Source organism: Heloderma suspectum, chromosome 7 (assembly GCF_057233095.1).
Source record: "Heloderma suspectum isolate Gila_16-S chromosome 7, 16-S_ref, whole genome shotgun sequence".
NCBI classification, from domain to species: domain Eukaryota; kingdom Metazoa; phylum Chordata; class Lepidosauria; order Squamata; family Helodermatidae; genus Heloderma; species Heloderma suspectum.
Genome location: NC_139464.1, coordinates 49,631,938 through 49,644,854, shown reverse-complemented (window position 1 = coordinate 49,644,854; position 12,917 = coordinate 49,631,938). Strand labels below are relative to the sequence as shown.

Here is a 12,917-nt window from a genome sequence, read left to right as displayed (position 1 = left end):
TGACCAGAACTGTGCACAGAATTCCAAGTGTGGTCATGCTTCCCTTCTCTCCCTCATTTCAGCCTGATACTTATCTCAAGCACATAATTGGGAATGCATTAGGCATTGCCACTGACCCCAGTGTACTGGGAGAAGTAGATTCTATATAGGGTACGGTAAGTTCACATCAGTACATGTGGTTGCCTTTCTATGGTTCATTCCATTGGTTAGGGTGACTTCCCTAACCGATGGATCGAACCGTAGAAAGGCAACTACATGTTTCAAGCATCCGGGTGCCATACCTTAGTTATTTCACTGTTTAAAATATGATGTGTTACATTTGTAAATGATCACTAGTTGGCAATATATTGCTGTTTGTATAACTACAGAATGAATTCATGAAACAAACCTTCCATGGAAAATTGCCATTATTTCTTTTAATCTCTCTTGTAGGCAGAAATTGCTCATGTTCTGTGGGACCAGGCACAACTCACTTTATGTAAACCTGAGATCACAGGAAAGGGAGGGGCAAGAAGAATGGCAGGGTAGGGGAGAGGCTAAATTAAGCAACCACAGAAGAGAACCTTCTGTATACTGGGAGGTATTTTTACACTTCCAGGTTTGAATTCAAATGCAGGCAGAAACGCACTCCCACCAGCCCACCAAACAAATGTTTGGCAGGATCGGCGGGGGGAGGGAAGAGTGTCATTCTTCTGGGAATCTGGTGGTGCTGAAGCAGTGAGGGGTCACACCACAGTGGCAAGGGACTCAGTGGGGGCCACAGAACTCCCACTGGGGGGGCTGCATGCAGCCCTTACATTGCCTACCCCATTTTAATGTAATTATATACAAATCCTTTTGGAAGAGGCATTCCTCATGTATGCACCTCTTCTGAGAATGCACCTTCTTTCTGTCTCCTTTGCACAGGAAAGAATGCCTCTTCTGAGACAGAGGCTGTTATGTCCCATAGCAGGGGCCATTAAAACCCCCAAACGCAATGCCTTTTTCTTCAAATACATTTTTCATTCATATACATTATTTATGTAGATATAAACGGTTCATACAGTTAATCTATGGAGATTTCTTTAATTGAATAAAGTGATAGGGAAAGTGGTTTTAGTGTAGGCACTGACCAGCATAGAGTGCTCTGACCGCACCATAACTGGGAGGCACAGCAAAACAAAATAAATAAATGGTAGAGGTCCCTCTTTCTTATCTTTACTGTGCTTTTTCTGTGCCATATCTACAATGCTGTGAAAATGGAACACTTATTACTAACCAAATGAGAAATGGAATCCATTACACTCAAAAGGAAAACTCTGAGAGCCTATGGCCCCACTAGTCTCTTATCTCAAGGAGAAGGAATATTTGACCATTCCCAGGTGTTTTGCTCCCACAAGCTTTAAGAGTTGCCACATCTGATTAAGCGATAGTTGTTGAAGTCATCTTTCCGTGCAAAGCTCAAAGCAGAACGCATGGCAAGGAGAAAAGAAGTCAAGGCAATGGAAATCACGGTCTCACGGGGTTTCCTTATATTTCTCCTCTGCTGGGTGCTCCTGTTAGGATATGCTGAGAAGAAGCCTATATCAGAAGGTAAGAGAGCAATGTCCTGAGTTTTCTAACAAAGAGGTGCTGAATAGTCCAGGAAACCATATGGATCAACACACAGAGCAGGAGGACAAACTTCCCCAACCTGGTGCCCTCCAGTTTTGTTGGATTAAAACTCCCATTATCCCTATCCAGCAGGGTCATTGGCTGGGGATGATGGGAGTTGTAGGCAACTTTATCTGGAGGTCACCTCATTGGGGAAGGCTGATCTAGATGCTAGTGTACCATGCTCCTACCTGGGGCACTGCAGGTCTCAAGAACTAGGACTGTGGGAAGTATCCTCTGGGAAAGGCAGAGGTATGTTTCCCCCCAGATGATCCTGCACTCAAAAAGGGACAGAGCCATGCAGGCTGGTCACTTCTAGCTGTGTGGACTGGTGGGACCAGCACGACCCAAATTACTATCTCTTATGGAATCCCTAAAATAGCATTTCTGATTCTTTTATAATGAGAGAGAGCACTAGAAATCTTAGTAATGTAGTTTGTGCTTTGCTCTTCCCATCCAGAAAGAACCAAAGATGCTTGCAAACTCTGAAAAAGGATAAAATGCAGTTGGATAAAATGAGCAGCCTTCATGAAAATATATCAGTCATGGTTAAGGCTTGGAGCCTAAATCCAGCCAATCTGCCCTGTAGCGCCATCTATCCCATAAAAGCCTGGTCAATAAGGAAGCTTTAAGTCTTCGTAACTGCCTGCAAAAGCAGGCTGATGTAGGCCTCCCTTGGGAAGTGAGTTCTGTACCTGAGGTTACCTCAACTGAGGCCCTGCTCCATGCCCCAGCAGGTCTTGCTTCAGGGCAGGGCCTTTACTGCAAATCTTAACTGTTGATGGTGACTGGGTGAGTAAAGAAGGACATTTTCCTACAGGGCATGTTAGGTTCAGGCAATAAGACAAATACATGCAAAGACAAATTGTCCAACAAGTGAAAGATTTGCTGATACGATCTTTCAAAGAGGGTGTGTGTGGCGGTGTGTGCAGAATTTGGCTCTGAAAGAATGCTGGCCATACCTTCCTCTTCTCCAGGCAACATCAATGATGGGAGGAAACCAGTGCTTTTGGAGGACATCGCAGCCACAGTGGCATTCGTCGGTGCGGCTGAGGTGGTTGTCATTGGATTCTTCCAGGTCTGTTGAGATTTCTCAGCTGCAGCAATATACTCAAAGTTACACTAGATAGCCCTCTTCCATCAAGCACTCTGGCATAACCTCTTTGTAATTGTGTTTAATCTGAAGAACAGTATAAACAACACTAATTTCCATCTACAGCAAATAGTTGCTACATTTTGTCTGGTATAAGCAGTTTACTTTTGTAAATATGAATGGTATAATTAGAGTGCAGTGCAACATCTTAATGTTACTTGACCCAAGGTGGATAACTTTTGTGCACACCGCACAATTCCCAGCTCCAAAACATTACAGCATCCGCCTCAAAATAATCTTGAGTACACAACGTTATTTTTGTCTCAGTCTGTTTTCTGAAGGCTGTTTCTCACATTCAGAGCCAGCGTAGGCACATGACATCCTGAGGCAGTTGCCAGCACCCCAGCAAGGCCTAATGCCTGCCTTGGGCCCTCCTTACTAGATAGCTACAAGCCACCATTTAATATTTTTCCCAATGCTCTGGAGCCCTTGACATATTGTCGCACTGGGGCATTGTGGGAGATTTAAAATGGTGGCTGCCCAGAGGTGAGCAGAAGAGTGCCACCACCTGGTAAGCCCATCAGAGGAAGAGTCCACAGAGGGCACTAGGCCCAGGGTCTTCCAAAGCTTAAACCAGCCCTGTTCATAGTCCATATGAGGCATTCTTGGGAGCTGGGTACTTGCCAAACAGAAGACGCAATGAATGGGCTTTAAGGTCTGATTTTATCATTTGGAAAATTCAAATGAAATTTTTTATCTATTTATTACATTTCTAAACTACTCAGTAGCCAAAGCTCTTTGGATGGTTCACAAAGCTTAAAACCATAACACAAAACAATATAATTTATCGTAATATAAAAAATGAAGGGATTGCTACTCAATAGACAGAGGGCTCTGAGACTGGAACCCTCTATCCTATGTCCTGCTGGCAGGAGCCAGGAAGGGCGAGAGGAAAACGAAGGCAGAAATGCCTACTGTCCCTCCTGTTCTTTCCATTTACAGCTAGACTACCCTCTCAAGTCATCTAGCTGATCTACCTTGTTGTAGGAAGCATGGATATCCCTCGGATCCTGGCCTCTCCTCCCTGCCCACTGTGCTGCTCCCCTTTCCCTTTCCCTGAGCTCTTCCAAGGTTGCTGTTGCAACCTGAGAAGAGCAGCCACTGTAGTGCTTTCTGCCGTGGCTGGGAGAGGGAGGGGGCAATGATTTACCTTAGGAGGTGGTGTGCTCTCCCACCCTGAAGGCATTGAAGATGAGGCTGGACAGCCATCTGTCAGGTATGCTGTGACTTGGATTCCTGCATTGAGCAGGGGGTTGGACTCGATGGCCTTGTAGACCCCTTCCAACCCTACTATTCGATGATTCTATGTGGTCTTAGGTTCCCCCTTCTGAGGCTGTAGCAGTGCCTATGGCCTCAGGAAGGGGGAATCTGCCAGATCCTATTGTCCCCAAGACACTCTCCCAGGAACCATAGGATTGCTCTGTCCAAGTTTAAAACAGAATAAAAACACTGAAGGACTAAAAGGCCTGGGACCCTGAAAGTGTGGGATGCCCTTGCCTTTTTCTGAAGTACATGGATTTAGTGGGCTTTCTTGAGTCAGCTGGAACTATTGCTCTGCAAGCATCTTCCTACATTGCTCTTTGCATGTGGTACACTGTGATTTGAGTTGTGCCAACTAATCAGATGTAGTGGACAAATGGTCTTGCCTTTGGGGGCAGCAAATGGTTTTGGGCTTCTTGCACTTTGTAAGGCTGTAGTAATATGAGCCTACCTTGGAAAGGAGGTGAGCATAGGTCAAAATGTTAGAAGTCATTGTGGGGAATATGTAACTTCTGCCTGTAGTATACTAACATACTAATGTATAACATATTGCGCTACAGTCTTTGACCTCAATTATACCAGCCCTCTGACAGACAAGTTAGGACAACAAAGGCATGCATAGAGGCATACTTGGCAATGATTGCCAGCTATGGAATGTTCTCCATCCTACTGAAACCCAAATGTCTTTTGAGGACACTGTAAGATTGTTGTTTCAGCAAATCTCTAATGATGATGAATAAGCATAGGCAAGGGTGATTTTACCATTATTTTAAAATTATTAATTTTTAATTTGGCATTTAATTTTAATAAGGTTGTTCCCTGCTCTGAGCCTCAGTTAATAAGGCAAGTTGGAACTCAGATAATTGAAATGGATATACGTTTGAGTTATAATTCAGATGTGTTTTCTGGATCCCGCCTCCCAGGATTTCATCTCCCTCTCTTTCAAAGGCAACATGAAAACTATAAACAGCACGAAACTATGTGAGTCATCTGCAGAATCAATGCTTGCGCCAGGTTTTGGAGGGCACTTGGGCAAGGACCCCTTAATGGGCCCCCTCCCTCAGTGAGTCTACCTTCTCATCACCATTGTCACCAGCTGCTATTGCTCCTCATCCTCTATCTCATCATGGCCAGTGCCACCACTTGCTTGCTTGATAGGCAGGGAGCCAGTGAGCCAGTAGGCAGTGGCATCTACCGCTCCTCCTTCTCACCACCACCGTTCTCTGGGCCAGAGCAAGAGACAGGTCAGCAAGCAGACTGTAATGGTGAAGAAGAGGAGCAACTCCAGGGGCTCTTGTCAGTGGGTCCCTGCTGGGGTATGGGCCCTTGGCAGGTGCCCAACCATGCCTACCCTTGACACCAACCCTATGCAGAGTACACAATTACAGCTGCAGTCTTATACCCACTGACCTGCGTGAATGTCCTATTCTTCTCAATGGGCCTTACATCTGAGCAAGCATATATAGGGTCATGCTGTACTTCTTTTATGCTTGCGAAAAACATCGCTGTCTCTATAAATATCCTGTGTAAATATCCTGTGTACATGTGAAGCCAAGTTTTTAAAGGCTTGGAACTTGGTTCAGCCAGATGAAGCCCAGTGGATTAATCATGGAATACTAAAAAGCATTTTCTTCCTCAGTTGAACTTACTGGCTTATTTTCATTCCACACATATGTTTCCCTACCGGCAGCTGGTGTTCAACATTTTGTTAAAAATGGGATTCTCTCCCTTCACCCCAGTAGTTCTTTTCAACCCACGTTTTCCCTCAACAAAACCAAATTGGCTGTGAACTTTGTTTCCAAATCCATCTTCTGGAAGAAATTTAAGGTTTGAGAATTTTAGCTTAATTAGAGGCAATTTCATGAAATGTGTATATAACTTTCAAAAGACCAGCTGTCATTAATATTTTAGTATAAACATGATCCAGAGCAAAATTATCCTAAAATATTTGTGAAGTTGCATGTTTCTGGTTTTCTTCCAGAGTTACATTCCTTTTGAACTTTTGTGTATATTGGCTAATTTTTTACTTGAAATGTGTGAAGTTCTTCATATCTCCCCCCCCAGGGCCAATCTAAACAGAAACGCTTTGTGAAGCGATTTGAGCAAAGTCCGCATTTTCAGAATCAAATTAGTACTTTCCACAGTACACGCAGACCTATATCCCTCCACTTTTGCAGTGAATACAGGAAGTGAAGCTGCATTAGCTGGGGTGGGGTGGGCGAGTCCCGCCACAAGTCAGCAATGGCGTAGGTGCGAGGCAGCGAATGAGCAGAGGCTTGCTCCTCCTCCCTCGCGTGTTCAGCCAAGTGCAGGGGAGGACTTGCTTATGAGTAGATGTTCATGACAAACCCCACATACGCACACACGTTTATGAGGCAGGCAGACAAGCAGGCAGGTGCTGCCGCCTGGAGACTGAGCAGAAATACTGGGAGTGCAAGAGGTGCTAAGAGCAGAGAGCACAGCCAGTGAGAAGGGGGAGCAACTAACACGTTGTAGCTGATGCATATTAATTGCCCAATCAACAGGCTCCCCCCAGCCTCCCCCAAACATGGGCTCAATGCAGTGTATCTGAGTACATGTTCATGAAATTCATCTGCCCTGGCACCCACCCTTTCTTAGCTGCGCAGCTTCAGATCAACAGGCGTCCACCATTGCTCAGCTGTGCTCCGTCATAGCTGCACAGTTTCAAAACAGCAGGGCTGGCTTCCCCTGCTCCTCCCCCTCCCAAGCTCAATGACTATTTAAAGTCAGAGGCAGTGATGGAGCCCATGTTCACAACAGTGCAGTTTGAAAGCAGCAGGGCTGCTCCTGTACTCAGCAAAGTGGAACTGAAGGCAATAAGTTACTTCTAGTTAGACAGGTTTACCCCTCTGCTCTCCCTACTCCCTTGCCCCATACTACTTTCCCTTCCGCCAGTTAGTGCCACTTCCACCAGCCCACGCCGAAGCCAGCTGAGGTCACACAGACTCCCAAAAAGCACTGAAGCTGCTGTGACAGGAAAATCCGACACAAAACGAGTTTGGAAAAAAACCCCGGATTTAGGGCAAGAAATGCCCAGCTAGCTATGGAGAGCGGTGTGCGTCATCTGACACGATCAATTTGGGAGTGGAGTAGAACCACAGTAAAAGCCCCATGTAGATGGGGCCCCAAAGATGACAAACATCATCAGTTTATATTGAGAGTCTGTCTATAGGTGCTGTGATGGGTAGGAATAGATTAGGAAGCAAAGAGCTAGCTATGTATGCTTCACTAACAGATTGATATCCTTTTTTTGATGGTGGAGGTTGTAGGCTATATTTTATGTGTGTGTGTGTGTGTGTGTGCGCGTGTGTGCGTGCATGTGTGTGTGTATACGCGCGCGCATGCGCACTTGCTCATGATTGATTATTCTGGATCCCAGAAGGATGCAGTCAGTACTTAAACCTTATATTTAATACAGTAACTAATACAACAGAAATATTAATGTTTTGAAGCAAACTTTTCAGCTTCCATCTTCTTCAGTGGCTCTGATATGAATCAAAATGGTACTGTAGTCAATGTAAGAGCATAGGAAGCTGCCTTATACTGAGTCCAACCACTGGTACATCTAGCCCAGTATTGGTGATGCTGATGCGCAGCAGCTTTTCCGGGTTTCAGATTCATTCCTAGCCTTAACTGGAATGCCAGGGATTGAACTTGGGGCCTTTTGCAGACTACGCATGTGCTGTACCACTGAGCTACAGCCACCTCCTGAATATATTATTCAGTACCTGTTTTACCTAGGTAAAATAACAGCTGACCTACACACGTGTTTTAAGGACTATTAACCTCCAATCTTGATAGAAAACAGTTGGAACAACCAGTTGCAAAGCACTTCAGTTGAGATGACTGCAGCCAATTTCATTTGTCAGCTATTGCAGATGCCATTTGATCCAAAAACACTGGAAAGAAGAGAGTTTCTTCTGGATATATAGACATGACACCTTAACACCACATGGCCTCAGCTGAAATAATTCATCTACAGCAAATGCCTCGCTGTTCTATTAGCTACAACATCCTTTGACTCACATCAGAGCAGCTGAACAAGGCAAGAGCCAAAACGTTTTGCTTTAAAACATTAATGTTTCCATTGTGCAATTCACTTCATATGTGTATGCATGCTTGCACATGCCTCTCTCTCTCTCCCCCTCCTATTAAGTGATTCACACAACAGCAGGGCTGGCCCTCCCATGAGGCGGGATGAATCCCTTGCCTCAGGTGGTGGATTTGGAAAGCTGACAGATCCTGCACGCTCTGCTGCCAGGAGAGCTATGGGCCCCAATGCCACCACCACCACCCTAAAAAGCAAGGCACAGGATGGTTGGTTGCTCCGGGGAGCCCCGCTGGCTGCTTCCCTGCTGCCACAATGCTGCAGCAGAAAAGTGGCCAGTGAAGTTCTCCAGAGAACTCACCTGGCCCAACTGCCTCACTCTGATGAAGGACCCCACAGAGCAAGGTATAGATTGGAAAATGTTTAGGGGTGGCAGGTGGGAAGGGGGAAAATGGCAGCGATGGAAGCTCACACTCCCTGCCTCCCTGGCAGGGGCTCACACTCCCCACCCTAATTCCTAGTAGTGATGTGTCCTCCTGCCTCAAGCAATGGGAGGTCTTCTAGAATAGAATCATAGGGTTGGAAGGGGCCTACAAGACCATCGAGTCCAACCCCTGCTCAGTGCAGGAAGCCTGATTCCCAGGAAGTCTCCCATCCAAGTACTAACCAGGGCTGACCCTGCTTAGCTTAAGAGGCCAGACGAGATCAGACGCATCTTCTGGTGGCTCTGCACACCAGAAATATATATGCCCTTTATAGCACCCATGAAACTGGCTTAGAGTTTCAATCGGTAGAGAACGACTGCTGTGTTGTCCCCAAAGGACAGGGAAATATGTAGTGTCTCCCAGTCAGGAAGTGGGAACTTTAGCATTGGCTAAAGCTGAACACAGGATAAAGTAAAACCAGGCATGCTGTCCTAAAGCACATTAAGGAATTTAATGTACTTGTTGCATCTGCTTTAGAAATGCTGCTACAGTGGCAGAAAGGTCCTACTCATCCCTTTCAATGGGGCCAACACAAGGTGTTTTGCTGCCTAAGTCAGAACAGCAAATGGTGCCTCCCAGGGCTGGCATCAAGGGTAGGCATGGTTGGGCACCTGCCCAGGGTCCAGACCCCAGCAGAGGCCCACTGACAAGAGCCCCTGGAGTCCTCATCTTCATCACTGCTACCTGCTTGTTGACCTGCCTCTCGCTCTGGCCCAGACAGCGGTGGTGATGAGGAGCAGCAGATGCCACTGCCCCCAGGTGCCACCTCTGCCTGTCAAGCAAGCAAGTGGTAGCAGTGAGAGAGAATGAAGAACAGCAGCAGCTGGTGAGAATGGTGCCGAGGAGGTAGGCTCACTGGGGGTGGGGGCCCGTGGAGGGTGCCTTGCCTTCAAAAACCTGGAGCTGGCAATAGGCCTCCTCTCCTCCACCCCATTCCCAAGTCAAGGTGTACCGTATCCAAAGCTACTCGAGTTATTTGGCACCTGAGGCAAAACATTCTGCAAATGCCTCCCCTTGGAGAAAAATACAATAAAAAAATTAACCTTTACAAGTTGCTGATCTTTTATGACACCAAAAATTAGTTGCTTAAGGCAGCCTACCTCACTCTGTCTAATGGTAGGGCAGGCCCTTCTCAGCCTTTCTAGCACAACGGGTGAACAGTTTGAAAGCTACTTCTGAGGCTGCATATATTTTAAGGAATACCAAGTGATCCTCCCCATGGACTCATCTGGAATAGGGACTCTGAAGAAATCTGCACGAGTACAAGTAGCCACCAGATGTCAGCATTCGTCCCCTAAATTCCAGCTGAGAGCAAAGGGCTGAAGAAAATCTGAGGATTCTCTCCTTTCTATAGAATTACTTTCTTAGCGTTTATTTTAAAAATTGTTTTCTTGTTTTCACTTTTTGTAACTTTTTTTTTACTGTTTTCCTCCACACTGCTTCTTTTTCTATCATCGTATCTTTTGCATTTTCCACTTCTGTATAGCCCTATTCAGTGCGTTAGCCTGAGTAGGGTACAAGCAACGTACGAGACAGGTGCATACGCCAGCCCTGGCCCTCAGTTACTGAAGTCCTTGTGTTGACTGGGGAAGTCTGCAGGAGGCTTCTACTTGCATTTGCTTGGACATAAGTAGGTGTCTCTATGGGACCAGGGTTTATCAGGGTTCCCAATTGCTGCAGGCCTCCCTGTTCAACTCCCCATGAACTGAGTATGTGAAGATGTTGAGGGTGAGGCTGACAAGTGCAGCCATGTCCCTGTTATCAAGTTGCTTCTATACAAATAGAGGAATAATACCTGAACACCTCCCACTGTACCTCTTTAAGAGCATAGCTACACTATAGACTAAAACTGGTTTGACATTCATTCCCTCTTCCCAAAGTTCACTGGGGCTTTAGTTCCGTGAGGAGGTCTCAGGTGTGGAATAGAATTGTTGTTATCATCTTGGGGGCTCACTAATCTTTCACTTGCGTACATTCTCAGTATTTTTTTTTATTTTTTTTTGCTTTTGTTACATTTTTGGCACCTATACCATGTCCCAGAATTCTTTGGGAAAAGCCATGAGAGTTAAACTGGTTTACAGCTGATGCATGTTGGTAGTACTGTATAATGCCCTAAATGTTTTCTCATTCTCTCTCCACTCCCCACCCCCCATTCCTTCAGGATTCAAAGCAACCAGAAGTTTCAGAATTCCTTACCATGGTACAAGAAATGCAAGATGTACCATTTGGGTTCTGCAACAGCTCTGAAGTCCTTTCTCATTATAATGTCACTACGAATACTATCTCCCTCTTTCGTATGGTAGGTTTTCTGTCTCATGGTTCTTCTTCCAGAAGCGATACCCCAATGCTGCAGGTGTTAACAATATAAATTGGGGTCTCTTCTTCAGCCTTAATCATAGTGAAAAGCAATATAATACCCTATGATATGAATATTTCTGATAGGAACAGGAAGAAGCTTGGAATACTCTAGGAAGGAAAGAGGCCCAATGAGATAAGTTAGTAAAGAGAAAAGTCCTCCCTCCCTCCCATTTTGCTAAAACCAAGATCATGGCCAGTAACTATTTTTGTAGACCCTAGCAAGTCATGTAGAACTTTTTTAAAAAAAAAGTTTGATTGTGGCAGTGGCCCTTTGGCAAGTGCTAGAGCCTCTACATCAGAGGTCCACAACTTCTTTGGGTCACTGTGCACATTTGGAATTTTGAGAGAGTGGTGCGTGTGCATTCACAAAATGGCTGCTATGGGGGGGTTGCTGATTCACAAAATGGCTGCTGTGGTGGTGGGGCTTGCTGATTCACAAAATGGCTGCCATGGTGGGCATGGCAGGTCACAAAACACTTATTTCCCAGAAGGCAACTGGTAAGACTAAAAGGAAAGTCAGTTGCCAAAGAACCTAAGTGTCCTCTGTTTAGGTGATGCATTTCCTCCTCTTTGGCAATTCGTAAGTGGCTACCCTAAAGCCACCACTCTCCATAATTGTCTATAGATTAAGGTAGAGGTATCATGCTACACCTGCATCTCTATACAGCCCAAGCAATGTATGCCTGTGGCAATCAAGTTTACTTCAGCGTCCATCAGATCTACATTAGGACTGGACCCATTTGGGAAAGCTACCAGTTTCCATGATGATTTGAGCTGACAAAGAGCATAATGAGAAAGCTGGTCCAGGTCCAGGATGCTAACTAGCCAAGGAAGTTGCTACCAGTACACCTACACAAAGTACCCCGAAGGATTTCCTGTGCATGACCTGCAACATCAGGTTAACCAGTGGAGGCTGTGTTTGCACACCTCCTCCATTCCTTCTCCCACCACAGCCAGGAAGTAAATAAGATCATTGTTAGCTTTGCCACCTCTGAGAGAGAGGGGGAAATATCTTCCTGACCATAGCTAATTTGCAGGTATGATTTAATTTTACTTTTTAGCCATTTTAAAAATGCCTCACTATAGAATATGGAGGCTAAAGGCAGGAAAGTTGGAAGTCAGTAAGAAACACTTAGTCAGATTGGCCTGGTAGCAGGAAGGGCAGAGAGATGGGGCAAAGCCAGAAGCTCTCTCGATAGATAGATAGATAGATAGATAGACACACATACACACACACACACACACACACACACACGTGCAGAATGTGACCTGATATGTTACATCCAACATATAAGGCCACATTTGCTAATCTCTGTTGGGCATTTTTCAGGGATTAGATGTACTCACCACAAATGGCTAATCTAAACATGGAGAAGCAGCACATGGTGCCAGGTGGTTGAAAATACCTCTTCAGACTGCAGAGGGGGATGCCTGTGAATGCTCTCTCATGTTTAAACACATGCACACACCACAATCCACAGACGTTAGCATGTCAGAAAGTAGCATTCTAGGTAGCCTAGTTTAGCTAGACATACTAGACTTCCACTTGCAGGGAGGGTGTTGTTTTTTTTACACCAAGCATGCCATTTCTACCACCACCACCCAATCTGAAGTGGTACACTCCAGAAAAGACTTTACTGTATGGAATTTTTGTACATCTGAATTGGCCCAATCCAACCAAATTCCATAGATCACATCATGCTCATGCTCCGCTCATGCTGTGCTCCTGGTTATACTGCAGGTTCAAGTGAAACAGAGGTTCAGAACAGGTGGAGCAATCCACAGCTCAGGAAAGTGGGATGCATGTAGCTAGCAATACAATCTTGGGACAGCAAGGAGATGGACGACCAAGTGTTAGGTAGAGCTGAGGTCTCTAATGTGGTGGCTATTGGCACCAATGTGCTCACCGAGCCTCTCTTCAGACTTGCCAGGCTCTCTATCCCTCCTGATTTCAATTTTA

General features: G+C 45.5%; 3 protein-coding genes across 7 annotated transcripts in view; 1 reads left to right on the top strand and 2 right to left on the bottom strand.

Annotated features, from left to right (window-relative positions):
* The window catches only part of PDE6H (phosphodiesterase 6H), a 192,599-nt gene that overhangs the window by 58,687 nt on the left and 120,995 nt on the right, over nt 1-12,917 (bottom strand). The window lies entirely within an intron of this gene.
* The window catches only part of C7H12orf60 (chromosome 7 C12orf60 homolog), a 135,351-nt gene continuing 122,761 nt past the window's right edge, over nt 328-12,917 (bottom strand). For all 4 annotated transcript variants that reach the window (XR_014784337.1, XR_014784332.1, XR_014784339.1 and 1 more), the window contains 2 exons: nt 2,595-2,729; nt 328-1,560 (listed from right to left, as the gene is read on the bottom strand). The gene's annotated coding sequence lies outside the window, so the exon portion shown is untranslated. The remainder of the gene's footprint in view (nt 1,561-2,594; nt 2,730-12,917) is intronic.
* ERP27 (endoplasmic reticulum protein 27) overlaps nt 1,384-12,917 on the top strand; it is a 40,571-nt gene continuing 29,037 nt past the window's right edge. The window contains exons 1-3 of one of the 2 annotated variants that reach the window (XM_084810081.1): nt 1,384-1,572; nt 2,610-2,710; nt 10,761-10,898. In XM_084810081.1, the coding sequence (XP_084666207.1) occupies nt 1,455-1,572; nt 2,610-2,710; nt 10,761-10,898 (357 nt within the window). In that variant the 5' untranslated portion in view covers nt 1,384-1,454. Of the gene's footprint in view, nt 1,573-2,609; nt 2,711-3,237; nt 3,441-10,760; nt 10,899-12,917 lie in introns of those variants that run through there. The other variant, XM_084810083.1, reaches the window with a different exon arrangement.